This window comes from Dromaius novaehollandiae, chromosome 10 (assembly GCF_036370855.1).
Source record: "Dromaius novaehollandiae isolate bDroNov1 chromosome 10, bDroNov1.hap1, whole genome shotgun sequence".
Taxonomy (NCBI): domain Eukaryota; kingdom Metazoa; phylum Chordata; class Aves; order Casuariiformes; family Dromaiidae; genus Dromaius; species Dromaius novaehollandiae.
This window is the reverse complement of record NC_088107.1, coordinates 22,042,076-22,069,562: the sequence shown is the minus strand read 5'-3', so window position 1 is coordinate 22,069,562 and position 27,487 is coordinate 22,042,076. Positions and strand designations below refer to the sequence as shown.

The following is a 27,487-nucleotide window of genomic DNA, read 5'->3' as shown; positions in this document are numbered from 1 at the left end:
ACCTCGCCCTGGCTCCTGTGAGAAAGCGCGGCCGGCAGAAACTGTACACCTCTCCTCGCCGCTCCTTAGGTTACGTTTCCGTTGTTGGAAATCCACCCTCCTCTGGGTAAGTCAAAACGTCCTCGCCATCACCAAGGTTTGCCCCCTCCCTGCCGTTCGCTCAGTTGTGCAACAGCAGCCTCGTGCCCACGCTCCAGGGAAGCTGTGCTGCGTCCCGCCGGACCGGCGTGCAGGCAGCGCGGCCACCGAGAGCCCGCGGCACGGCGGCAGGACGCGGATATGCCGTACGGGGGGTCTCGCGAGGGGATCCCACTGCCTCCCTCATAAATTAATCCTCCTTCCCTTCCAAAACCCAGCGGTGCCCACAGAGGCCTCTTCCTAGGCAAAACAGCCTCCAGGCAGTGCGTCGTTCGTAGCCGGTACGGAGGACAGGCAGCCGGCCGCTCCGCACGGCTGGCGTTTAGGGAGACGTGTCTTGCGGGCGGCCGGCACCTTTGCGCGTGCAGCCGAGCCGCTGCCTCCCAAAGCTCGCACCACAGCTCCCCGTGACACCGCTGTAATTCCTGCCATGTTTAGCTCAACTGACTGAAGGTTTCTGGGCAGGCCCTGACCGCTACGCCTCGGTCTCCCAACGGCAGTGTCCTGCCATGCTGCAGCTGCCTAGGTGATAATTAAACCGTTTTTTTTCCTTCATGATCGAAACGTCTGCTCAACGGCGCTGTTAGCCCTGGCGGCGGGGGACTTCCATGGGCGGGAGGAGAAACACCGGCCCGTTCCTCTCTAGGCTGCCAAATGGCGCTCTTCCCGTCGGGAAAGGGAAGGAGAGAATTTTTCAGAATTTCCATGTGAGGAACTTGCCGCCCCAGCCTGCCTCTGCAGATGGCCGGGCAGCCCTGGGCAGCCCCGCAGTTGCCCGGGGCCGGGGCGCAAGCCTGTCGTTCCCCTCACTGGCTGCGCAGGCCGCGGCCTGGCGCCGGTGCGGCGGCGGCCCCTTTAAGGAGGAGCCGTACTCCATCTTAGGTGCCTCCTCCCCCTCCCACCACGTGACGCGGGCGGCCGCCATCTTAGGCTCCCCGCGCCGCCGCCTGGGCTCGGCTGGGTCACGTGAGGGGGGGGCCGGCTGGCGGTGGCGGAACGGAGCCGCGCGGCGGGGGCTGAGGCGCGGCGGCGGCAGCAGCAGCAGCGATGGGGCAGTGCGGCATCACCTCCTCCAAAACCGTCCTGGTCTTCCTCAACCTCATCTTCTGGGTGAGCCGCGGGCGGCGGGGAAGGGTCGGGGCCGGGGCCGGCGGGCGCCTCCCTGGCGAGGGGGCCGCTCTCCCGCAGCCGCGCCGTTGCCGGCAGGGCCCGGCGCTGAGGCGCCGCGGGGGTGAAGGCGGCGCCGTCGGGGCGCGGCCGCCGCTGCGGGCCCCGGGCCGCGCCGCCTCGCCGCCGTCCCGGCTTCGCGGGGAGCCGCCGTCGCCTCGCTGTCCGGACCTAACCGCTCTCTGCCGCGACAGGCGCTGCGGGACCTTCAGCGGCCTTCCCCCCCCCCTCCCCCGGCCTCAGAGGTGGCGGGCGCTGGACGTGCTGCATCGGTAGCCCGTCAGTGCAGCGAGCATCGGAGACCTTCGAGGTGGAGGCGCTTCCATAACTGAGCACAGCTTGCGCTGTGCTGTGGAGGCGTGAAGGTCTTCCCCGATTTACTTTTCGTAAAGCTGTTTTAGACATCTGTTTTTTCGGCCTTCTGCTTAAGATGCCAGTCCCAAGTACTTAGCCATATGCGTGGAGCACTGTTTCCTTTCACCTATCTTTTTTAACATAAAATCGTGATACGTTTAAAAGCCACCCTTGTGTTTCATTTCTTCCAGTAAGCACAGTTGCATAGTAGCCCTTATGTATTGCTTCAAACTGCCACAACCAAGACCGGGCTGACAGTGAGACAAAAGCTAACTTGGTTTATTGGAATAAAGAGGATGGACATGCAGGCTGTAGTTGGATATAATACTCACTGGTGTAATTGCCTTGTGGGAACAATATAACTCTTAAATAAATTAAACCAAAATTAAGAGCACTGTGTATTTTTTATGATTGCTTTTTCTGGATTGAGCTACAGTCTTTTCCATCGTCTAATCCCAGCTCCAGGAACAGAAGATCTGTTGTCCCAGCTGTTCAAAAATTTCGGCTTTGAAAAGGAGTAGTGGGTGATAGGCTATTAGAACAATATAGCTATATATAGCTATGTTTTTCTATTTGATACTGTAAGCCCTGTGAAATCTAACAAGTGTTGCATGGTATATGCTCTTGTCTTAACTTTTTACAAAGAAATGCCTTTCTTAGATACTTAAAAATGAATCACGGTCTGTCAAAATGCATGTCTGTCCTGTTTCACCAGCTTTTGTGTCTCAAACTTGGAGTTCAGAGAGAGATGAGCAGTAAATATGAGGCATATTTGACTTGAAGCAATACATATTAGGACTTGATAGTTTTGACTGAGGTATATAGGCTTGCTTACTTATCTTTGAAGTGTTATTTAGTTATATCAATCTTTTAGTATTGCTGTTTGGAACCCCTTTTGTTGGGTGTGGCTTTTTGTGTTAGTTAAATAGCTGCAACTGGCATTTAAAAAGCAATTTGATAGCTGCCACGTGATACTTAAACTTTATGACTAGATATGTAGCTGTTGTGAGTTGTACTTTTGGTGACATCTTAAAATAGGGTGGGTTTTTTTCCTTTAGTTACTGATATAAATTAGATTCCATTCTGCATATATGAACACAAATTCTTTATGCAATTTCACCCCATCCCAACCCCAAATGTTTGGCGATAGTCTTCATTTTATATATCTGAAAGAGATTGTCTGGGATCTGCTATGCTTGGTAATTTAACTATGTGATCAAAGTTTGTGCAATTATTCAGCTTAAGTAGAGGCAGGGGTGGAAATTATTTTGTGTAGTGTTGAATCTAGTGCTTTATAGTTTTCAGTGACTGTTTTGGCTTGAGACAAACTTGACTCCATTTAAAATGGACGGATTGCGGTGAGAGAGGAAATACTTCGTCAGATTAAAATATTCCTGTTCTTGCGTGCTGTAAGTTGTCTCCAGTCTAAGAAGTCGTCAAGCTTCTCTTGATAGCTTTTTGGCAGGGAGGCAGCTGGGTTGCTCGTGCAGAAGCAACCATACTGCTGATCAGCTGCATGTAGAATCAGGCAGGTTTTCAAAAAAGTGAGAATAATAAAATCGATATTTTTTTTTTTCTTTTTGACAAGCTATCCTGTAGAAATAGGAAAGAATGGATGTGTCCTCTTTTGTTACGGATTTTCACCAAAAGTAGTACATAACCTTATTTTAAATGGCAGAAGAGAAAGAAGATTTTCAATTCTTGATCTAGCATGTCTCACTTGTTCACAGATCTGAATGTGTATGTTAACATTTAGTACCATTCTAGTTGACTATATAACTGCTTCCATGCCATTACAGAAATCTTTTGATTGTCATCCATATGTAGGTCCAGTTTTGATGTCTAGGTCATCCAGATTTCCACTGAGACTTTTAACAGTAGACGAGTGCCTGTAATCAGTCAAGTAACTTTGAAAGCTCCTTTAATTGCTTGTATAAGTTTGTTTCTGCAGAATACAATGTTTAAATCCTATGTATTATGATCATAATCTTCTTCATGGTCTGTAGTAATAGCAAGTGGCTTCCAGATTCAAGACCAAGAAGAGTTTGCTGTAGTCGCTGAACCTGCTAGATTAGCTGATAAAAGTGAATTATAACCACCCACCACCACTGCTGTTTGCCTGACCCTTATAGGGTGATGTGACTGTTCAGAGCACTTTGATAGTTCAGAGCTTTATGTCCATGAGATGCTTGGAAAAATTTATTGTTTTTGTTGCCTGAAGAAAAAGCAAAGGTGGGTTTTGTTATAATTCTCAGTAATGAATGTAACTTTTAAAAACTTGATATTCCAAGTTTTCGATTGCTAAGTATGTTGATCCTTATTTTTTCTTTTGGTACTACTTTCTCTGTAGTATGTGGCCTGAATTCCCTAGTGGGATGTTAGTCTAGAGCAGAGTTCAGGGAAGAGTATTTAATATTTATCAGCTGTTCTTCTGACAGGCTGAACCTAATGCTGTCTGGATAAGAAAGCTGGAATTTTCTTATCTAGTTTGTCTTTCAGCTTTTGTGATGCTATCACCAGCTGATTTCTGCCATTCTCAGAGTAATTTGAAGATTCACAGCCAAGCGAGTCTAATTTTCAGTTGTTACTAAAAGGGGCTGTGTTTTGCTGCTCACCTTGGGCAGGCACTGATGTTCTTTAGACCCTGCAGTTGACTAGTTGAATTCCATGTCCAGGAGAAAACCAGCCCTAAAACAAAGATGAAAACTTTTGCTTGTTCAGCTTCCTGACCCTGGTGTAGCAAGTGTCAGATGGACACAAGCACTGGTGCAAAGAAAGAGCCAGAAACAAGAGAAAGCTGGGCTCAGCACTGGGCTATGCTTTAAGCAGCAGCTAGGTCTCTTAGAGCAGCATTATAGTAATATCAAAATGCACCCTTATTTTTTCAGTGAACAGAAGGAGTAGCCAAAGCTGTTCTGTTTCCTTATAGATAAAGAGTGTTGTCTGATTGTTTTTTCCCGTGGCTGCCCCCCCCCCCCCCACCAACTGAAGTGGATCGTTTCATTGATGGCATCTTTACTCTTGCTTGAGGCTGCAGTACTGCTGCTGTTCAGTATGAGTTCATTATACTGTACTCTGAGATGTGTTTACTTCAGGCTTATGTATATATTCATACATTGTCTATTTTCTACTTTCTTTTAATTCACAGAGATGGTGAGATACTAGTGTTTGATAATGGATAAGTTTTAAAAAAGACAAGCAACAAGAAAGTTGCTTCTGTGTCTAGGCTTTGTTGGTGTAGGTGTGGCTCATGTTAACAAATCTTGCAGTTGACATGGCTGTGCAAATAAAACTAAAATGGAGTGAGCAAACTGGCAATGGCAAGTTCTTTTTGCTGCTCCAGATTGTTGCACAGAGAGGAAAGGAAGCTAGTTTAAACAGTACTACTAAAGACTTCTGCCAATGCAAACTGTCCCCATTTGTGGTAACAGACATCAAGAGGAGTGTCCTTAGTTGTACCCCAAAGCCCTCTTAAATCATGATAAATAACATTCTCTTCTGTTTCGATATTGGACTTTGGTTTGTAGTCACTTTATGTACCAGCTCTATGTAATCAATTCCAGTGTTTGCCTTTCAGATAATCTGAATTGAGCAGATCAGACTTGCTAACAGGTCATAGCTTTGCTCACTCTTTCATCTGTGACTGTTGATATAAATAAATGCCACCCAATTTGCCAGTGACTTTACAAATTGGTCTCCTTTGGAAAAGTCTTGTGCTAGGTTCCCCCCACCCCCCCCAAAAAAAAAAAACAAACCAAAAAAAAAATGCCACAGCTTGTTTTCACTCTTTCTTTTTTTTCCTCCCTGCTTCCTCTGTAATTTTTAATACTAACTTTCTGTTCCCTTATGTTTTTCTTATGTGCTACAGGATTTTTTTTTTCTTTATTTGAGAAGGGGGCTGGGCAAACTGCCTTCTGTCTGCAGAACAGATACTAGTTTGTCATTTAGAAAGCTGGATGGGATTTATGCACCTCTCCAAGTTTCTAGTGTGATACTCTCAGAGTTTAGCTGAGTTTTATTTGCAAGGGAAACAAGCATTAAAGAAGTCTACTGTGGACTCACAGATTACCTTAAAATCAAGGCACTGGAGAAAACCAGCATCATCACTGGTAATTGTACAGAGCAATATGATGGAGATCCTTTGTATTAACAGTACTTGAATTTTAGATAATTTAGCAAAGCATGCTGAAACTCAAAGGTACTTCACAAGGACATACATTGATAGGAAGCATCAGCTATAACTTGCCCTTCTCAGAAGGATCAGAGAAACGGAGATCCGATTAATATGCTTTAGTGTTTAGCTATGAATTAACTTTGGAGTAGAGAAGAGAAGTCGCAGAGAAAAAGCCATACTTCAGTTGACTTTTATCTTATGTTTGCCTGAGATCTGCTTGGTCAAGAAGTAAGTCCATTTTCATTTAGATGGTATTAATTTATTTTCTTCAAGGAAAGCTATTGTGTAGGAAGTAATTGTGAACTGACAGACAATGCATCTTTGGAAAGAAATGATAAAAGTTCTAGTAGATATATTTTCAGAAATATCTTTGATAGAGTGGAAATGCCTACACTAGAATGTCTGAGGATTTAGGAAATGGTGTCTTCCCCCTGCCCCAGTGGAAAAAGATGAGAATAACTAGTTTGACAGGAAAGCGTTGAACTGTAGTCTGTCAGGTACTATTTTAACACTTTAAAGATCAGAAATATATTTTGAGGATAGAGTGGGGGAAAAAAACCCACTTACAAACAAATACACATAAAATATTTGAGAACAATAAATTTTTTCAAGCAGTTTGTGTTAAAAATACAAGTCTGTATTGATAGGAAGAAGAAGAAATAAACTTACCTGGAATAAATATTTAAGAGGATAATGTCAAATGCACTTATTTTGTTAACTGCTAAATTAAGGTTTTTATCAGGTAGGTGGCTTGCATAACTTGGTGAAAAGCAGTTTGAAGAAATAGGACCAAGACAAAAATTGGAGGGAAATGTTTTCAGGCTTATGTTTAGGATATTGGATTGAAAGATGAAATATTTGAAGACACTAGTAGTCTTGCATCAGAAAGGGAGCCTGCCTATTTGTATAGCTTTAAGGAAAGAGAAGTAATTTCAAGGCATGCTTTGACAGCCTGCACCACTAGAACAGTACCTAATGCCCTGTGTTTGTTTTGTTTTTTTGCCTTGTGTTTGTCTCCCCCCCCCCCCTTCACCTGTATGACCTGCTTCTTGAAATGCCCCTAGAAATGGAATGAACTCTGGTTCTGCTTCTATGGTACTTTCTGCTGAGTACTTGCAAACTAACTTTTTAAACTGCTTTTGCAATTATTCAGCTGTTTTGAAATCGCTAATTTTACAGTTTGTCTGACTAAGCTACTATAAAGCATTCTTTGGTAATGTTTGATTGTTCAGAGAAAGCTCAAGACTCCAGTTCTATACAACATGAATACTTCCTACAATTCTGTACTCCCTTTACAACTTAAACATACCTGTTACCATACAGTAACCGTAGTGTTAGCAATTATGTAGTATTAAATCATAGAAAATAGCTCTGCTCTCCATGAAAGGAAATGTAGCTATCGGTGTGTGATGTATTGTGGGTTTCTAGTGGAGAACAAGAAAGAAAACACCCCAAGGGCGGCAAAATTCAGTGAAATTTAGTGTTGGACAGATCATCTAAAAAAGGTAGAGCTCACTTGCCTCTACGTTTAAGAATCAGCCAAGTAATTTTTTTTTTCTGTTTTGCTGTGAGCTTGAGAATTGTTTCTGCTCTGAACTTTCAAGGAGTAGGAAGTACTAAAGACAATTCTCGGGTGTTCCTTGGTACTCATGAATTAAAACTGACAGATGAGCCAATAGGCTCCCATCAGGGATTACTTGATTGAAACCTTTTCCTTGAAGGACTGTCATTTCTGGATATGAAAGTTATAGTTTGCTGCTGGTGGTCTGGCAGTGAAATGAGGAATTTATTTTCAGGAAAGTATAATGGCTTAGAATCCAGTGCATTAAAGATATTTATTGATTTTTTTTTTTTTTTACTAGAAATTAGGATTTTTCAACCCCTGAAATTATCAAGACCTCTCTAAACAATTTTTTTTTTTTTTTACTGTACTTGGACACAAATTCTGAAGTAGCAAGCATGGGCCAGGCCCTGATTTTGTAAAGGCTTTGATTTCCTTTTAAGTAACACAGTAGTAGTATTATGTGCCTGTACCAGATGAGTTTTAAGCCTTCAGTTCATGAGATCTTTTGGGATTGTTTGCATTGGGTTTTCTTCTTAAAAACATAGCTTTTTTTCTTTTTTTTTAATAGCAGCAAAAACAACTTGCAGAGCTAAATGTGATATCTTTGAGTAGTATGTGGAATTTAAAATGCTGCTTTAACTGGCAAGCAACTTGTTTGAATGGAATAATTATTGTTCTTGTGCAGAGCAAGGAATCTGGAAACGGTGGAGCATCAGGTCGCGTTCCAACCCTCATGACAGAATTTGTATAAAAGTATGGTTATATTGTTAAGATCTCTTCTCTTAAAAAATAATCTTCAATCTACTGGTGCACTGTTGCAATTAGTGACACTTACGTGTAATGCCAAAGAATGCACTTACATGTAATGCAAAAGAAGCTTAGCTCAGCCTTTTGCTTCACTTGCAAGAGCAATTGATTTAGAGTTCTTTAATGTGTACTAGTATAGAACTGAACTTGGCTAGTATAGATAAAATACGGCTTATGATTGAATATCCTATTGTTTTTTTGTAAGCCTTTACAATATTTTTAACTGTGTTATAAAATTGAATAGAACTGTTAATTTTCCCTCTCACAAAGGGTTTATGAGACATTCGCAGCTCAGTGTGCCAGGTAATGATCATGGAGAATGAAGCAGTGTGTGTCAGGAAGCCACTGGAGTCCAAGGTGGATGAGCACCTGCTTAAGCAAGTAGAGAAAATAACTTCCAGTATCCATGTATATTTGTTTCAGAGGGAAATGTGGGGGAGATAGGGAGAAGCAAAGTACTGGAAAGAGTGTAAGGAGACATAAATAGCAGAGAGCTCTTACGGGACTTCTGATATTAAAAGTGAGAAACTAGATTTTGAAGGGCAGAAAGCCAGAAGAAGAACTTCAGAACAGGAACACCATTTTTATATCTGACATTAATCAGGCTGTGAATATTCTAGTGATGGAGAGAATTGAAAATATCAGAAGAATAAAGTAGTAGAAGTCAAATAATGAAAAAGTAGTGTGAAAAACTACCTTTGAAGATGGTAGGAAAAAAAACTGAGTAGAAAATCAGGTGATACCAAGGTCCCTACTTTACTTTTTTTTACAGGTAGAAGATTTTGAGATGCTGGCATGCATTAGGGAAAAGTAATTATTATGAGGAAAGAAACTGATAAAACTGTACATCTTCATAAATTTCATGTGGTATATATGGCCTTTTTAAAAATATGTTCCCACATAGAAAGGCTGTGGAAACGTGAAGATTCATTTAAGGTTAACATAAGGAGAGCAATACACAGTTTGGGAAGATGGTCCTTGGACAACATCCAGGCAGAAAAAGTGAGGGACTGTTAGTGTGGAAGGCAAGAAAAAGAAAATCAATTCTACTTGCCTCTCTCTTAGTCAAAGATGACACAGATGGTGTATCTGAGTGTACCATAGTGCATTTTACTAAAACATCTGTTTCAAGACTGGGATTCTCATGGAATGACAAATACTCATGCTTAGGATGGCATCTATATTACTACTGAAGTTTTTCCAGTTGATGGTAAAGTTGGCACTAATGGGAAGTCATATTTGCCCCAGTGTTCAGTGTCCTTGCCAAAAAGGTGAAATACTTTTTCTTAACTACTTGGACAGAAGGTATAAGTATTTTCTCCTCACATACAATATTTTGCTGCTACTTTCACTTGCTTATTCACTTAAACGAGTGAATAAAATGCAGATTCTGAGGGCTCAAATATTCTTTGTTGGCCCAGTTAATTAGAAGAGTACCAAAAAAACGTCAAAATTTTTTGTGGATTCTGTTTTGGCCCTAAATTGCAGAAGAGCCACTAGACAGGCAAACGGCTCAAGTAACATGAGTGACAGTGCTTTGTACGTACAAAAATTCCTTGTAGGAGTCATCTCCAGATCTGTTTTGGGTGAACATCAGTTAGGGTAGTATAAGAAAGCATTAGTTTTTAAATGAAGTTGCCATGTCCGTGGCTGCTAACTAAATGAAGAGAACAAACAGTTTCAAGCTCTGCTTTCCATTCATCTTTCTAGCCAGCAAAAGTTTGAGCTTTCAAACTACTGCTGTGTGTGAGAAACATTAAAAATACAAAAACAGTTCTTAATGTTTATCTGCAGACTGCCAACTGTTTCAGGGTAAGTCTGGAAAACCTGAAGCCTTGTATATCTCAGTGCACGTCAAAGGTGAAAGCTCTCGGTTTACTTCTGTGAAATAGGTGTATGCATAGGAGTCTGTGTGAGACCAGCCCAAAGGCATGGGGAAGTTTATTCACTTATTCTAAGAACCAAATTTTAAATACGCTTTAAGATATTTTGAGAGGTGCTTTTTGTCATCATGTGCATCATGCATTAGCTCTTCAATATTCCCCTCTCCAGTTACTTGCATACTTGTTCTGCTTTTAATAATTACTTAGATGTCCATTCCAAAGCAATACTGCTAAGCTTTTCTGACCACTAAGAGGTCTGTGCATTCTTAAACTTTTGCTCTGGTGAAAGGGAAGGCTAAGTGCTTAAGCCTTTTGCAAGAAACTGTCTATGTTGGCTGTACTTGTTTTGGCAGTATCTCTTAAAGGTTATTGCATCCTAAAATATGAGTGTGCTACTTCAGGTTGGGCACTACAAGAGAGATGCAAACAACTGTAGAGAAATGTGTGAATGCTGAATAACCAGTCATCTCCCTGGAGCATGCACGTGACCTGGTGCAGATTCAGGAGCTGCTGTCATCTGTATTCAGAGCCTTGAGAAGATGAAGTTTCAAGTCCTGTTTATCAGAGACTTACTTGAACTTGCTTTTTATTCAAATGCCTTTGTGTTTGACTCCCGCAAATCCAGACTTCTGCAGATTTACTGTTTACTCTGAATCCTAAGCACTGAGACATGAATTACTTTGCTTTTTTTTTTAAGTGATCTTTGTGTCTTTACTTGTGATACAGATTTCAATTTCTTTTGGTTTGTTCTGTTTTTGAGAAGCAAATGATGGAAGGTCATGGTACTGTTATGTATTTTAAAAAGGCACATATTAAACTTTATTCTTGGAATGCAACAGATCATACCTGGAATAAGTCCATGTTATATTAAAACTTCTCAAATGTGCATTTAACTGAGACAGCACTGTTCAGTGTAGGTAGCTTAACATAGGTAGAACTACCTGTTTGCCTTTATCTGCTATAATGGTACTTGAGCTTTATTTACATGAGCATATACATGGGACAACAGATGTGGAGTGAAGTAGTTTGTGCTGAGGACCAGCTGTTGACAGTACTGCACTGGGGGTTGTGAGGAAGGACCTCAGGCTAGTCTGGTCCCAGTGGACTGAACACCTGTTAGCAGTTAGTGTGCTTAAATGCATTCATCTTCTGGCTTAGTTTCATCCAAAAGAAGTCCAGTTATTCCCTCTAAGACCACTCAGTGATTCAACCCAAAATGTAGTCAGTGAAAATGGTCAGCAAATGAGCAAAAAGGATTGCTTCTGAAGCACTCTCCTAATCTCAACTAAAATGCTGGTGTAGATGCCCCCTGGCTGGTTTAGAGCAGGTTGAAGAATGGTTGTGATGTGGAAGGAAAAGTGAAGGCATTTGAAATAGCCTTCCTGTAACTAACTAGATAATGTTGCTATTTTTTTACAATTTTTCTATAGACTGGGCAATGATACCTATCCAAAAATTGCTTTAAGCTGTAATACTCAAGGGAAAGGGATTTTCATCTTACTAGTTTTGAGCTTTGATATGTGTGAAAGCTTCAGCAGGTACTTTTGTTTTCAGGGCTTTTCTTAGAAGATTATTTGCTCAAGTGACTCTGAGGAAGAGGTAGCCTTACTGATAAGGATATGGCCACTTCAGCAAGTAGAGGCAATGTCTTTTAACTTTCTTATGCACTTGTTGCAAGTTTTGTTTTCTGTTTTATAGATAGACTAACATATACAGTCCTTGCTGAAATGCTGTAGCTCTTTACACAGAAAAGCTAGTTCTACAACTCCTAAAGAAGTAAACCTAAGGATAAATGCTGTCATGGCTGATTAGTCATTATTGTACCATGTGTGAAAAGGATTTAGTTGAGACTTCAGGCTGGGTTGCTTTAATCTGAGAAGTCTGAAGAAAAATCTGACTTTCCATTAGTAATTACAAAATACTAATTTCTTTAGCACAGTGTGGTTTTTCATTTAGCTTGAGAGATTACCTAACTTATGCTTGTTAGACTTAACTTGTCGGGCACAATACTGGAAGAGCAAAGTTTTCTAAAAGGCACATGCTTCTCAAAATAGCAAAGGAAAATTAACATCTGCAGAGAGTTTAAGCTTTTTTTTTAAATTGTTTAAAAAAACTTTTTTTTCTTCCAAATGTCTTAAATGCGTTTGCTCATGCAGTTAACAATATCAGGTCTACTTGTATGAACCAGATTTTTCTTGGAAAAGAAAGAAGCCCCTAAACATCAATTCAAACACAGCAGAGGAGAACTAATGGGCTCGCAAATGGTTCTGATTTCAGTTCTGCTTTATACTTTGACAACTGCAGCTGTGTTTTTTTCCCCTGCCACCTTGCAAAATGCCACCTTTCTGACAAGCATTTTAGTTCTTAGAAGTGGGAGATGACATCACTAGCCCATCATTCACATGCTTCATCACTAGGCAACAGCTAATATAATTCCATTGTTCAGTGACTCTACTTTGGATCTTTGCTTTGTATACAGAAACTGTGTCTGCGTTTTGCCATGCTTTAGCTTACATGGTTAGACATGATTTCTAGAATTGGAGTAGCATTTCTACATGTCTCTTGTGCAAAGTGGCTCTCTATATATATTAATATTTTTTAATAGCTTGTTCACTTCAGAATTTGTTGTCTGGTGAACATGTCTCACTTTTGGTCTGTGACCATTACTGTTTTTTTCAGTTGTTTCACTACTGTTGTATCTACATACCACCTCTTACTGGATGCATGTGAGCTTCTTGGATGCTTTAACATTCCTGTGGAGTAGTCACATTTTCAGAGGTGAAATACATTGCTCAAATAGAGCACATAGAACCGAAGACACTTTGGAGTTAGGTCTTAATGCCTTGCTCTTCGAGATAGTGTTTTCTATAACACAGTGCTGCAGAGGCTGTTCCATATTTAAAGCATTATTCTAGCAGCCATGATGCAGTGCCCTTCTACAGGAAGGAGCCGCAGTAACAGTGCGGTACTAAACTACACAGTAGCAAACAATGCTGGAATATGAGGTACCAGTATTCTTTTGGCTTGTTTTGTTCTGAGTCACACTGAACAGGTTGCCCAGGGGGCTGTGAAATCCCTATTCTTGAAGATTTTAAAGACTGAAGTGGACAAAGCCCTGAGTAACCTGGTCTAAATTCAGCGTTGACCCTGCTCTGAATAGGAAATTGGACTAAGTGATCTCCTGAGTCCTTTTCAGCCTGAATTATTCATTGATTCTTTCATTTTGTGATAGGGTGTCCCAGCCTCTACCTGCTTGAGCTAGCACTATGCAGCTGTCTGCCTTCCTCTTCCCAGTCCAGGGATGGGGTAGTTACAAGGCCTCTGAGTGGGGAGGAAGGGCTGAAGCAGCCTGCCGCATTCCTTTCTCCAGGACAGAGCTGAAGTGTGCAATATTTCAGCTGAGTGAACTTTTGCATCTGAAGTATAGACTGCATTGTAGTAGAGATGCTGTACCCTTCACAGCAAGGTGAAATTCCTCAGATCATGGCTTGGTCTTTGCATCTCCTGAGTGGAGTGTTTTGGCTTAGCCTAACAAAGCAATGCAACTTGTGTATTGGGATACCAGTAAAGTATCTCTATCATGAAAGATTCAAATGATCGTCTTTCATTGCAAATCAATTGAGCATAATTAAATGGGGCATTTAAAGAGGAAATCAAACATTTAATGCCTAACAGGACTGTTTCATTCCGCAGCAAGCATGGCAAGATGGTTATAAAAGCTTTTTGTAAAGCAAGTGTTGATGAAATAAGGGGATTTATTTCCAAATAAATGTGTGTGAGCTGGCTTCTCAAGCATCAGCTGTCTGTCCTTCACTAGTTCAGTGCAGCTTTAAGTTACTGAAGATACTGATATGTAGGAAACTCAGTAATTTTGAGGGAGGTAAGTGCACCTCGGAATGATACATGCGCTCCACTTTAGAGTTTTAGATTTGTGAAGTGGCATTAGTCTTGCAGATTTATCCTACGGGCCTTACTTGCTATTAATAGTAGTAACTTACAAAGTGACTTTCCTCCTTTAAAAAAGACTGTTTTGTGCAATGACCCTTTTGAGAATGTCATCTTTTAAACTGAAAAGGCTTGTAGGATGTGTCTTAAGTCTTGTAGGATGTGTTCAGTCTTTCAATAAACTGGAGTTTTATACTAGTTCTTATCTGGTTTGTTTGATTAGAGTCAGGTGTTCAAATGCTGTGAACATTTCAAAAAGGCTGTCTTCAGTTCTTGTCCCTCTAGCTGAGGTCAAAGCTTGGTATGCATATATAAATGCTGTTATAATGTTAGATCACATATGGTAGATAGCAAAATGGAAGAATAAGTAAGTAAAAGCAGGTAAAGTAACTGCACGTACGTTCCAAAAAGTGTTTCAGTTGCAAATAGCTTGCTGTTTGGTTGGGCTGGAATCCTGTTCTCACATGCTGCCTCATACTTTTGAGTGTTAGACTGTGTGAAGGCTTTAGTTCATGGGGTGGGGGAGAAGTTTTGGGGAAGAACAGGCAGCAAGATTTTAGTGTTCGTAGCACGGTTGCCCTCACTTCCTAACATGCCTCAGGGAAAGCTTCCATAGCGTCGTCCAGACTAAATCTGCCTAGATTAAATGTAGTTTGAAAGTTGGAATTAGCTAGCCTCTGTTTGAGATATTCCTAGCAGACATACCCTATAACCTAGCAAAGATGTCAATCTCAAAATATCTAATTCCTGAGGAGAACTATTTTATGGACCTTGGTAAAACAATTGTTCCAAATTAGTCTTACAGAAAGGGAGGGTTTGATGTTCAAAGAAACTGACCGAGTTACTGTGTTTATTGTAGGCAGCAGCAGGCATACTGTGCTACGTGGGAGCCTATGTGTTCATCACATATGACGACTATGATCACTTCTTTGAAGATGTCTACACGCTCATTCCAGCAGTTGTTATCATAGCTGTGGGGACGCTTCTCTTTATTATTGGACTAATTGGGTGCTGTGCCACGATTCGAGAAAGTCGTTGTGGACTTGCTACTGTAAGTTGCGGAGTTCCTGTGTGATGATGATTGCCTGTTGTGTATATTTAGCCTTTTTCCTTTTTAATAGACTTCTTAAAATGTATGGTTTTTTAAGTTTGTTTTGATCTTGTTTTACAACTATACATTTTTTCCCTTTGTGTTTTGTTCTATCCGTTTTTTGTTACTGCAGTTTTCTCTTCTGAATAATGGTGCAAAGTTAGTTGGTTCTTGCAGTGGAAGACTCCCCAGTTATATCCCTTTATAACAGGGGTGTTTTCTTTAAAAGTGATGCTTTAAAACTGTCATGATTTGTTGATACCATTTTAAAATTTATCTCTTCTAGATGAACAGCTAAAATTGGGGGGGGAGGGGGGTGGGAAGAGCCAGTTTGGTTTAAGTGTCTTGCATGAAGGTGAGGGTAGTTATGATGCCCACATTTTATCAGTGTGGCTTAGTTTGGACATCTTGTTTCCAGTATTTTAGGTTATCTATTTCCATGCATTTTTTTTTAACTGTAACTTCAGCTGGAGAATTGGAGTAGCAGAAGAGGAGAGAGGCCACTATTTAACTTTTTCCCATGTTTCTTTTCTATTTTATTTGATACTTTGTAGCCTTGTTTAACCGTTTAAGAGTGCTCTTAAATATACCAAGGTCAGTGCATAACTTTCTGCCTCTGTCAGTTATTTCAGGGCTTAATCTAACAAAACATTCTCTTAGTCCACCTACTGCTTTGAAGTAGCAACCCAGGTAGCCTCTTTGATGTAACACTGAGGTTTATCTGATAGGAAGAAGAGTGAAAGAAGCACTTGATTAAACCAGCCCAGTGTGGTATTTCATTCCTAATGGTCAGCACTTGCCTATCTGGGCAGTTCTAACTCTCTTTATTACTTAGTGAAGCAATGAACTCTTAATTTCTTGAATGAAATTAACTCTGGACTCATTTGGTCAACTTAATTGCCTGCTTTGTTATTTGCTAAATTAAAACCTTGCCCGAGAAGTTGCTTTATTATAATCCTCAGAGGCTCAGTTGAGACTTTTAGAAAGTAGATGGGTGAAACTATTTTCACAAATACTCTGGATTGTGTTTTACAGTTTGTGATCATTCTGCTCTTGGTTTTTATCACTGAAGTTGTGGTGGTGGTTCTTGGATACATCTACAGAGCAAAGGTAATAATCTCTCAATTCTGATAAATGTTTTGTTGTGAACTGTGACCAAAATACAAAAATAGTATAGTCTGTCTTTTATTTGATTCTGTAGAACTGTTAGTGGCTATTTGTTAAAGAAAAAACCCTCATAAGTGGGTTAATTTGAACTGCCAATATCTGAAAATTGATACTGTGTAATAAATCAAGTCAAGTAGATTGAATATGATTATAGATATAGTTTAGCTTTACTGGTGGTCAACAAGGTTATGGCTGAAGAAGTTATGACTTGTCCTGATATTGAATGAAATTGTTCCTATTTTTCTGGTCCTGTGTCTTTAATTATACCTCTACCAGCAAAATGCATGTTAGAAATATACCACATAACATTAGGGATATATCAAAATGTAGTTTGAAGAAAAAGGAATTTCAAACTTCTGCAATTTTGCTGGCTTTTGTTATAGCTGCATTTTTATCTGTGGCATGCAGTATGACAGCATCATAGGATGCTTCAATGATGTTTTAATAGGAGGCTGAATTAAGGCAGCATTTACCTTTTTTTGGCTTTCTGTGGTTATATAAACATAGAAGCCAGGTCTTGCTAGTTTGGCTTTCTCCTGCTTGCTTGCTTTTTTTTTCTTTTTTTCTTCTGGAAGAAGTGGTGAGACAACCATTAAGTAAAATTTCCAGAGTTTTTGCCTGCTTTACTGAAAGAAAATTGCCTCAAGCAGCTGAGAAGAGGACCTTGAACAGTGTACTATACATCAAACTTAGCAACAATTGGAATAGATTGCTTCAACAGAAATTCCCTATCAGATATTTAAATTCAGGATATATTTTTCTCATGGTCTACATCTGGTTTCTGGATCCTGGTAGTGCCTTGAAGATGGGTGGTTGTTCAGATGGGACTCTCTGTAGCTTGTAGTAAAAGTAGTCCTTACAAGCAATTAAGAAAAGTGATAGGCTTCCTGGAGAATGTAAATCATCCTGAATTATTACATAACTTGAATGGTTGCCTTCTGCTGCAGTACTTGCAGAGGCACAGTGTGTTACTGTCTAATAATTCAGCCATCACTATGGATCTGATCTGAACGGGGTGTTGGTCATCTCATTCGCTTCTAGATTCTAATCTTAGTGGTTTGCTTTTTTCCAGTTAATAGCGTTCAGAGCAGATGAAATAAGATGCGTGTGTCTGTCCTACCTAGCCCATCTGTGAAGTAACACCCTTAAACCAATCCAAAACTGGGTTGGTCCCAGCTGCACATTGCTGTCATCCCTCCTTTTGCCTTGCTACCTACCATACAGCTTCACAAACACTAATGCAGGGTCAGAGCTTGGGAGAAGAGGGAAGATAGTATCTTTTTAGTGGCAGCATGGTCTTATGCTGACATAAAGCATTTGTAAAAGCCTATGTTTGAAAATTAAATCTTACATCTTTCAAAAGAAGAGACAGAGTTTGGGTCTTTTTAGTAAAAATGCAATTTTCTACTATGTTTCATTATTTAGTGTCTTAGATTGCTGTTCTGAAGTGCAACAGGGTGTTTAAAAAAAAAGTTATTAACAGTTAATTGAGAGGTGAAATCAGCCTGGATTTCTGATTATTGTTGCCAGGACAAATAAGGCAGCTCTGTGCTTTTCTTATTTTGTTCCATTTCAGACATGGTATATGTAGGGTTTTGTTGGTGTTTTGTTTTTAGTTTGTTGGTGGGGGAAGGGGGTATGTTCTGGATCTTAAGAAAAACAAGGTGCCCAGATCATATTAGAATTACTTAGGTTGTAGTCTTTACAAACTCGCATGAAAGGATGGATTAAAGTCATGGCAGTAGTTGTCAAAACTGTTGGTACCAAATGTGACCAAGTCTAATGCTGTGTTGCCTCAATGAGGTGTCATTGTGCCTTTTCAAATCAGGGTATAACAACTGACCTTTAAATCACTTTTCCAGTATGCCTCTGTAAACCCATGTGCATGGATGCAGTTTAGACTCCTTCACAACAATGTGAAGCTCCTCTAGGCCATATTGTGATAGATTGACCTGCTGCAAAATCTGCTAGTCTTGGTCCTTAACAGTAAAAGTAAGGTTTTCTGTAAAATGACAGCAGGAATTAAACAAGCTATCGGTTGGTTGTAGAGTTGTAGGCTTTCCTGGGTACAGGATATTTCCTAATTCACTCTTTCCCCTCTTCCCCTCCCGCCCAAACCCCATCCCAGGCTCCCTCCCCTCCCCGCCCCCAAACTTGCCAGTTAGCTGGAGGTCAAGATTTTTCTTGTTTCCATTGTATGTAATTTGCATGGCTTTCAGGCATAGTACTGTCCTGGTTTAACTGTAAGCCAAATGGTATACATGCACAGACTAAAATAAATGATTTAAAAACCTATATAACAAACTGGTCTGTTTTCTTATGTGTGACTGACTAAATAGAATCAGAGAGTTGTAAATCAAATCAGATCATTAAACAATTGGTTTAAGCTAGTCTGAAAGAAGTGCCTATGCAGGCTGAATTGGCTTTAATTCATATCTATCTTCATACAGATCTACTTGCAAAGATAACTGGCATTGCTACTGTAACTTGCAAGTCTACTAAAGAATATGCGTGCTTAGTTAATACTCAGTCCTCAGATTACAGTCCTTGCAAGTAATTCCTGTTGCATGTGATAGATTAGCTCTGAATTGTCATTTTTCTTTTTCTTACTCTGATACTGAAGTTTAGCTACACCAAACTTGTTAATTAAATGCACAGAAAGTTTTTACAGTTACAGTGAAGCATTTTTCTTAAAAGGTTTCAGAAATATTTCCCCCAGAAGCGGGCATTATCAGTTGTCTTTTGGGGGAGAAGTGATGATTCTTGGGTGGCATCCATTTCTAACACACATACTTGGCAGCATCTTTAGCAGCTTGACTCATCTGCAGTAGCTTTGGAAGCTATTCCAGTAGCTGTTGCTAGGTACAATGTACTGCCATCACCATTTCCCAGGAGGTGGAGAGGAAGAAAACTGAACAGAGAGCTTGGTCGCTGTTGGATAGAATAGTCACCAAAAAGGCCTTGTCTTTGAGAATTTACCTGTGTTTCAGTCAGAATGGGAAAAGTGGGTGATATGAGTTATCAATAACTCATTGGTGTCCCAAACCCAATCAGTTAGTCCAGATGGTTATACAGTGGGTGATTTTTTGGTTTGGGACTTTGAAGTGGGAGGGTGCATACTCCTACAAATAGCTCTTAACTTCATGATGTACCTGCCATAGTATCATAATAAAAGCAATTTCCTTTCTGAGACACTTCAAAGCTGCTTTGTCTAAAATCTTATATAAGATAACTAATGTGGCTTTTTTTTTGCCATTAGCTGTAAACTAGTAATATCTTTTGCAAAAATTGATTTAGAACTTTAAGAAGCTGCATCTCCAAAGCATACTAATTTCAGGTGATAGGAAGTTATCTCTGCTTACTGAATTACAATAGTTTCACTTCTGATTATAATATCTAGGCGTCTGCTGCTTCCATCGGTGTGCTAATGTGGATGCTTTGCTATACTTCACAGGTGGAGGATGAAGTTGATCACAGCATTCAGAAAGTATACAATGGATATAATGGGACAAATCCTGATGCAGCCAGTCGTGCTATTGACTACGTACAGAGGCAGGTGAGACAGCCAGGCACATGAAGTCTTTTGTAGAAGCTTTTCAGTCCTTTCTATCTCTGAAATACACAGGTAGCAGAACAATGCAGCATCAGTAAGATCCTTTCCCCTGTCTTGACAAATCTAGTAAACAGTTGATTGTAACAATTCAAACTAATTATTGACCAGCTAGTGGAATCATGAAATTCTTGATGGGGAGATGCGTTTTGCTGCATAATAGGCTATCTATAATCAGTGTTTGGATCCAGGTATTTAGTACTTCTCTCCCCTTTTATTTTTCTGTGATGGGACATTGCAGAATGCTTTCATTTCTGCACAGATTTATCTAGAACATGCCAAAAAAGCATTTTTGATTCTAGCTAAATTTCAGTGTTGCAAGCTTCTGGTTTTGCTGCTTTGGGGCAAAAATAACCATCAAAGTGAGGCAACATTCAGGAGTTTTCAACATTCTTACAATTACATCAATAAAGTCTGGTATTTTTTATATTTCAATGTCTAATGCATTTAAATCAATGGTACTACTAATTGATACCTTGCCAAGATTCCTTGCTGAAAGGAAAAAAGTGAAGGCAACAAACTGGTAGTTCAGCACTTTGGCTGGTACCTCTGTTGGAGGCTGTACCGCACACAGGAAGACTGCAAGGCCCACAGTCGTCTGAGCATCCTGAAGGCTTTCTGTACAGCCACATGTGACTATAAAATTTTAGAAACCGTTCCGTCTATAATTTGATAAAATAACGTTATTGTCAGATAATTTGTTTTACTTAAGTAACAGAGGCAGCCTAATCTTAATGCGTGTGTGTTCTTGGTGTTGGAATTAGAACTGCTGTCTCATCCCACTTTTTTACTGGTAAACCCAGTGGCTCTTTACCGGTATCTTTTTCAGCTGCGCTGTTGTGGGATCCATAACTATTCAGACTGGGAGAATACTGTCTGGTTCAAACAAACTAAAAATAACAGTGTGCCACTTAGCTGTTGCAAAGCGTCTCTCAGCAATTGTACTGGCAGTTTGACCCGCCCAATGGACCTTTATTCTGAGGTAAGATAGCCAACAAAATATGAACTTTAATTATGTGGATCTGCTGACAACAATTAAATTTTCTTTTTAGTGGGAGTATGAAATATTGGGTGTATTTGGTTTATCAGGTAATAAACATGGTTTCTAAAGGAGAGGGAAAGAGTTTTTATTTTGTGTATTGTCAGTACTGACTTTTCTTTTTAACGTTTGTCTTAGTGTTTGCATTATTTTTCTGTACTGTCTGAGGTTTTGAGGGGAAGATGGGGGTCTTCCTGCCTGTCCTGTGTGGTTGCCAGAAGGATATATAATGAGTTTACTTGTTCTAGGGTTGTGAGGCTCTGGTTGTAAAGAAGCTACAAGAGATCATGATGTATGTTATCTGGGCAGCACTAGCCTTTGCTGCTATTCAGGTAAGAGGTTTTTTTAGCTGTAACCTTTTTCTCAAATGAAATTCTAAACTGCTCTCCAGGTTATTATAGGTATGTGCAGGCTGTTAACAACTTCAGTCCCTACTTGATTTGGAGATAAATGGACTGCAGTCAAAAGAATCTAAGTATTTCTGATACAGAACTTTCCAGTCATGCATGATCTAAAAACTGCTGTTACATGGATGCAAGTTCTGTTAGATTTGAAGAAGGCTGAACAGTCCAAACAGTACATGCAATAATCTACTAGAGTGTAAATGCTAAATTATGTTGAAAACTAAATATCTAAGCATCAGGTGCCTGTATCTCACGAATGTGCTCTGATGGCATTTAGCACTTGAATTTACATAAAGTATTTGCTTTGCCACAGATAGCTCATACCTCATGTCGTTTTAGAGGCACATCAACTTAAGTGTGTTTCATGGCATATGAGTAATGTCAAAACCACCCAGAAGATATACCAGCATCTTTGACAGCACACTCTGCCCTTGTTAAATTGAGCTTTACATTGTGTTCTGAAGATGTCTTGATTGCTAGACTTGCAGAAAAAAGTTCTAAGTTGAGAACCCTGCCTGCTTATGCAGGAGACAGACTGCACTGAAGTCTTTGTTATTATTCTCAGTTTTCTGGGTTATAAAAAGTAACTGAGGAAATAAAGGCTAATTTGTGTCTCAGTATTTACTCATTCTTTTTTTAGAAAGACTAGGGGTGTCTTCCAGAGATGTCTGTATATTTGGAATTTTGAATGCTTATCAGTTCAGAAGGCTTAGTACACAAAATGTTTTTGGACTGTGGTAGTATTTCTATTTCTGAGAAATGTACTACACATGTTGAATCCTGAGAGACCTGAAAACTAATGTTCAAGTTAATTTTGTGCCCTTAATAGCATTTGAACTCAGAAAACACTGTACTGGTTAGGTCAAACAATTCAGGCATTTTTTTTTTCAAAACCAGCTTTTGAACTGGATTGTATATTTGAGAGTAAATGCTCTTTTGTAAACAAACTTCTGAAAATAAGAATTTTCTATTTCAGTGCTGCAAGGCTATGCTCAAACTTATTTAGCACTGTACACTAATAATGTTTAACTGTCCAGAACTGGATTACTTCAGATGCAAAACTTTAATTTTGGTGAGATCTGCGTTCAGTGTCCTGCAGGAAAATACTTTTTTAAATTGCTGTTTTTATGGCTTCAGGTGTTTAAAGCTATATTTCAGTGTTCAGGCAGAGTAAATATTTTGCTGTAATTAAAATGAAGATTATTCACTGTAACCATACCTTCTCTTCCATACCTGTTTCTGTGGCAAATCTCTATGTAGGAAGAATATGTTATGAGACAGGGTGAGCTGTGTGCCAAAAAGAGGCATTATTCCTAATCTTGGAATTTAGAGGTTAACTAATGGTTTCCCCAAAAATGCAGCACTGTGGTGTTTTTTGTATGTGTTTTGTGTTTTTCTTAAAGAAAAGTTGGGATTGAGCCAGAATTTGTGCCATGCACTTGCAATGGAAATGTGTCTGCTGGCATCCTTGGGTTCTTCCTGGCTCATCAGTTCTAGGCAAATATGCTGGTTGTATCTGTTCTTCAGTGGGTGCTTCTTGATTTGTCTCTACATGTCAGTAATCAAGCTATTGGCAGAAAGTCCATATTGTATAAACAGTTTGTCAAGAAAATAAGAACATCGGATAAGTTTCTCTGCTAGTGCTGCAACATAGAGTTTGAAATCTCTTTGCTTAAAGTTGAAGCAAGTTATGTGACACCTGTTTGGAAAATGAATAAAGTAAAGATAAATATAGAATAAAGGTTGTTTGGGATACTTTTGAGACTTCTCTTACGTAATGTTCACTGAGTAATAATCACACTAAACTCTGTCAGAAGTCATATTGTAGTGTCTCTGTTACACCCTTCAGATGGTTCCAGCTGTAAATTTGCCTGTTCTAAAAAAAAAAAAAAAAAAAAAAAAAAAAAGACTTTGGTTTCAGCTGAGTTCTTATTAAACCGCATTTTGAATGATCTATTATTTGTCTGCTAAAAGTTAAGACATAAGGTGATGTTTTAGTCTTCAGTGTGGTTGTGACATCTTCTCATCTGTAATAGAGAATTTAAGTATGTGCTTAGTCTGTTTCTCAGTAAAACAGCGTAGAGGCTAATTGAAATGTAAACAAGAAGATAATCTTCAGCAAATGGCCTATAACCCATCCTGAAAACCTAGTGGATTGATAATCTGGAAAATAATTGGTGAATAATTTGGTGTATTTTATTATTACTCCTGTAAGCACTTATCATAGTCTGCTCTGACCCGATTTTTATTTAGTATATTATATAATAAGGTGCTCTAGAAGCTCATTATCTCTAATAGCTTAAATTCAGCAAATCTAGCCTTGAATACTTTCTCTAAAACAAAAAAGTTGTGAGTAGAATATGGCAGAATTTTTGCACATCTTGGGATTTGTGGAAAACTTCTCTGCATAGAAGTCATTTTTGGTGTGTTTGTATTTTAATTACCACGGGAATCTTAGCATGCAGCAATCCTCTGGTCTCAGCCATACTGACACCATAAAACTATTATTAAATTGGAGGAAAACTGAAAAGAGTGAAAAGCAGTAAAAGTGCTGCTTAAGTAGGTACAGAAATCATTCTTAAAGGTAGCTTTTTGTGGTTAAGTAGGGATCACTTACAATATGCTAAACTTGGTGCGTGTATTAGTTTCCTGACATGGGCTTCCATTTAGTATTCTTTTAGTCCAATACAGTGAACTAGCTTTTTTTTTGTACACCCCTTCCCCCTCACCCCAGCAAAAGGCAAATTGGTGCATATGAAAGCAGACTTGATGTATTACTGTTTGCAGGCAAATTTCCCACTTGTGATTGTGGGAGAAGCTTCTAATTTTTTAATGAATGCTCTTCATATTTTAGAAAGGGGTATGGATATGTCTTTAATATAAACTTCTGTTAAATAACTGCTGAAGAGAGACACAATCAACTGCTTTAGAGAAGGCTTATTAGAGGTGCTAGCAGATTTTCCAAGCTGTCATGCTAAATTGTTTCTGTAGAGAAAGATGAAATAGGGGACTCATTTCTGTGTTTACAGTGAATTCCAGGAATATGCTCACTAACCTGCTAAAATACGTAAATGGTTTAAATGGTGATTTGATAGTTTATTTCATGAGTTTGTACTATAGTGCTTGATACTGTTTCAGATTCTGCACAACTTTGTATACATAAATTGAGTATCTTTGAGTCATTGACTAGGATTATCTTTGTGAATAACTGTAAGTGTAGTGGGATTCCTGGTATTTGGTATTTGAAATACATGGCTAGAATGATGTATAGCAATGACTTGATTTCCGTGACATATCAGGTAAGAAATACTTATGGTTCTGCTTTTAATTTTAATGGCTATACAATCAACTGAATTAAGCTTGAACCATCACCAAAACTACTTCAGAAGGGTTATATCTAGTTTTGCTTTGCCTGGATGAGTTAATATTAGAGGGGAAGCTTGAACGGAGAATATGATTCTGATTAGTATATCTTTAGTCTGCAAAGACTAACAGAGGTGTTTTCCTCTGCAATGCATGCTTCATCTTACTGCTGTTATGAACAGGGGAAAAAGATGAAATCTTTATACTTGTGGGCAACAAGCCTTCTTCATAGGGTTCTGTAGCCACTGGCAACTATGACAAACTCTCCATCTCACAAGTCAAACTGAGTGGGTTGGGGGCTTTTGTTTTTTAAATCGTGGATATCGCCTCCTTCCCTGGAAGGGAAGGTTCTGGCCGTGAAGAGACATTCTATCACATAACTCAGTTTTTCCTTGCTGGCGACTTTAAAGATTGGAACTCTGAACCTGATGTGAATATGCTTGTTTTGGGAGTTGGTCTGTGAGCTGAAGCACCGAGTGATGAAAAATGATGAAAGTGCTGGTTTTACCAAGAAGCTGGAGTGCCATACTCTAGGTTATCTTGCAGATGCTTTTTCTGGACCTGAGCTGAATTAACCTTTAGGTCTGAAGCTGAGAATGCATTCCAGACAGAATATTTTTAATCTTTACAGCTTGTTCCTTTCCAGGAAATTAAAAGCTCATACTAGAGTTTCATCATGCCTCTCTTTAATCGCTGCTTCTTTAGGCTTATTTAAGCTTTTAAAAACTGTTATCGTTTCAGTCTTTCAGCAAGCTTAACTGCCTGTGCATTCAGCCTAGCACTTAAGCTTTTGTTTTAAAACTTAACAAGCATTATGCATGTGGCATTTGCATCAAACTTTTAATAAAATGAGTAGTTTTCCATCCAACCTAGTGATATGGTTTCACTGGATTTTTGCTGTATCGAATAAAGAAACTTTGCATTTGGTTGTCTGGCTGCCCATTTCATTGTCTATTCACTTTTTGTTCAAGTCTTTCTAAAGGAATTTACCTACTTGCTGGGTGATGCTTTATAATTCATATCTGTGACAGAGCATCTTGAAGTATTTGCATCTGTGAGTAGACTTCTTCCTGTATGCATATGAACAAATCAAGACAATCTCTTGCTTTACCAGGTGCTATTGCCAGTTACTGTAGACCATAGAACACATCACTATAATTTTTTTTTTTTTAGTAGGTGCAGTCTTATCCTGCCCTCTAAAGGCATGCAGCATTTCTATGATATCGTTTGTCCTAAGTCCCCGATTATGTTCTTCTGACTTCAGTCTTGTAAATGTGAATAAATTTGCCTGAATTTCTGGCAAACTTGCCAGCATAGTCACAGTACTGCAAAGTTTAGTGGCAGGAGAATTTCTAAAAGCGAATAATTCAGAATGGACTTAAACTTTCTAGTATGCCATGTTAATGGAGATTCTGCATTTGAAATAAGCTTCAAGGTGGAAGCAGGTTCATGAAACTCTGAAGTTTTGCCCTTTTTCATCATAGCAATTAAGGGGTAATAAATACAGTTGAATTTGACTTCATCTTTTACACCACATACAGTATCTAAAGCTCTGCCTTTCAAAAAACGTTATTTCATCCTTTTGAATAGTTGAATACAAATAGCTGACCAAAACAGGTCTTGTTAAAGATGTCTAAGACAATTTTGCAAGAAAATACGCCTGGAATTTGTGGCCCCCACTTTTTGCAGCAGAAAGTGAAGCTTTTTTAAAAATGTTTGTTACTATTTACCTTCTGGACAGTTACAGTATTATGAAAGATGCTGGCAATTTCTGTGCAGAAATGAAGTCTCTTGAAGTATCTTCTTTGTACTCAGTTTGTTTTCTTTTTTCCTCCATAGCTTCTGGGCATGTTGTGTGCCTGTATAGTACTATGTAGGAGGAGTCGGGATCCTGCTTACGAACTTCTCATCACTGGCGGAACCTATGCCTAGAAGAGAATGCGAACATGAGGTTCAATCTTATCTCATTTATGTGGAAGGTGAATGGGCCAGGTCTACTGTGATAGCTTTTGAGCCCTACAATTAGTTGAAGCACACCTTTCACAGTTGAGGACAGCTGTAATGTACACTGGTGATGGGCAAAGCAACTCAGCTTTCCACACACCCCCTATAATTACCTGTGACTTTCACTGTTTTAGCCAGCTATTCATGTATCTAAATGTTTTAGTAAACTAGTAAACTTTCTAATTTCAGAACCATTTGCAAGTGTAATTTGGTTGACACGAAAGTCAAAGGATGTGTGCCTATTTTGGTAGATTACCTCTAAGCATTAACTGACTGATTCTTGCATATATAGAGAGAACTTGTTAGCCTTTACTACATGGAACTTTTTTGGCCAAAGTTGTACAAAGGAAGCCAGCTGTATTAATTTGAGAAATAATGTTTTAATATTGCCCCTCACCAGTGTCACTTTTTAAAACACCTAGGTGAAGTCCAGTACACTTTATATATATAAAAATTGTACAAAATGACTACTAACCAAAATTTTAGAATCATGTGACTGCAGTTTTGATCTTCAGAGATCGATTCTTCGAAGCGTTAGTGTTTTAAAATACGAGCTGGCTTTTCAGGAGTATAATGTATGCACTACTGTTCTATAATGAAATATTTCATTTTTCTATGAAGAGCGGTTTTATGTGTTGAGTGAACTGTTAGACTGTAGATCTTAAATTGGTTTGGAAATACTGTAGCCATGTAGAGTAGCAAAGTAGTATGTGAAAGTGATCTCAACTGTAAATAGTAAACCTGCTTAAATAAAATCTCTGTATATCCTCCCTATAAA

The 27,487-nt window shown here is 39.3% G+C and overlaps 1 protein-coding gene across 1 annotated transcript; it reads left to right on the top strand.

Annotated features, from left to right (window-relative positions):
• The first annotated feature begins 1,045 nt into the window (after positions 1–1,045).
• TSPAN3 (tetraspanin 3) lies at positions 1,046–27,487 on the top strand. The gene is made up of 7 exons (XM_064517572.1): positions 1,046–1,248; positions 14,892–15,083; positions 16,158–16,232; positions 19,744–19,845; positions 20,729–20,881; positions 21,187–21,270; positions 26,545–27,487. Exons 1-7 carry the CDS (start codon positions 1,186–1,188, stop codon positions 26,635–26,637), a joined length of 762 nt encoding a protein of 253 aa, XP_064373642.1. The 5' UTR covers positions 1,046–1,185; the 3' UTR covers positions 26,638–27,487.

Excerpts from the sequence above, each read along its gene's own strand:
- TSPAN3 (XM_064517572.1), top strand. The coding sequence starts at position 1,186 with ATGGGGCAGTGCGGCATCACCTCCTCCAAAACCGTCCTGGTCTTCCTC. Across the intron at positions 16,233-19,743 it reads GATACATCTACAGAGCAAAG|GTGGAGGATGAAGTTGATCA; the intron begins GTAATAATCTCT and ends TATACTTCACAG. Across the intron at positions 19,846-20,728 it reads TTGACTACGTACAGAGGCAG|CTGCGCTGTTGTGGGATCCA; the intron begins GTGAGACAGCCA and ends TATCTTTTTCAG.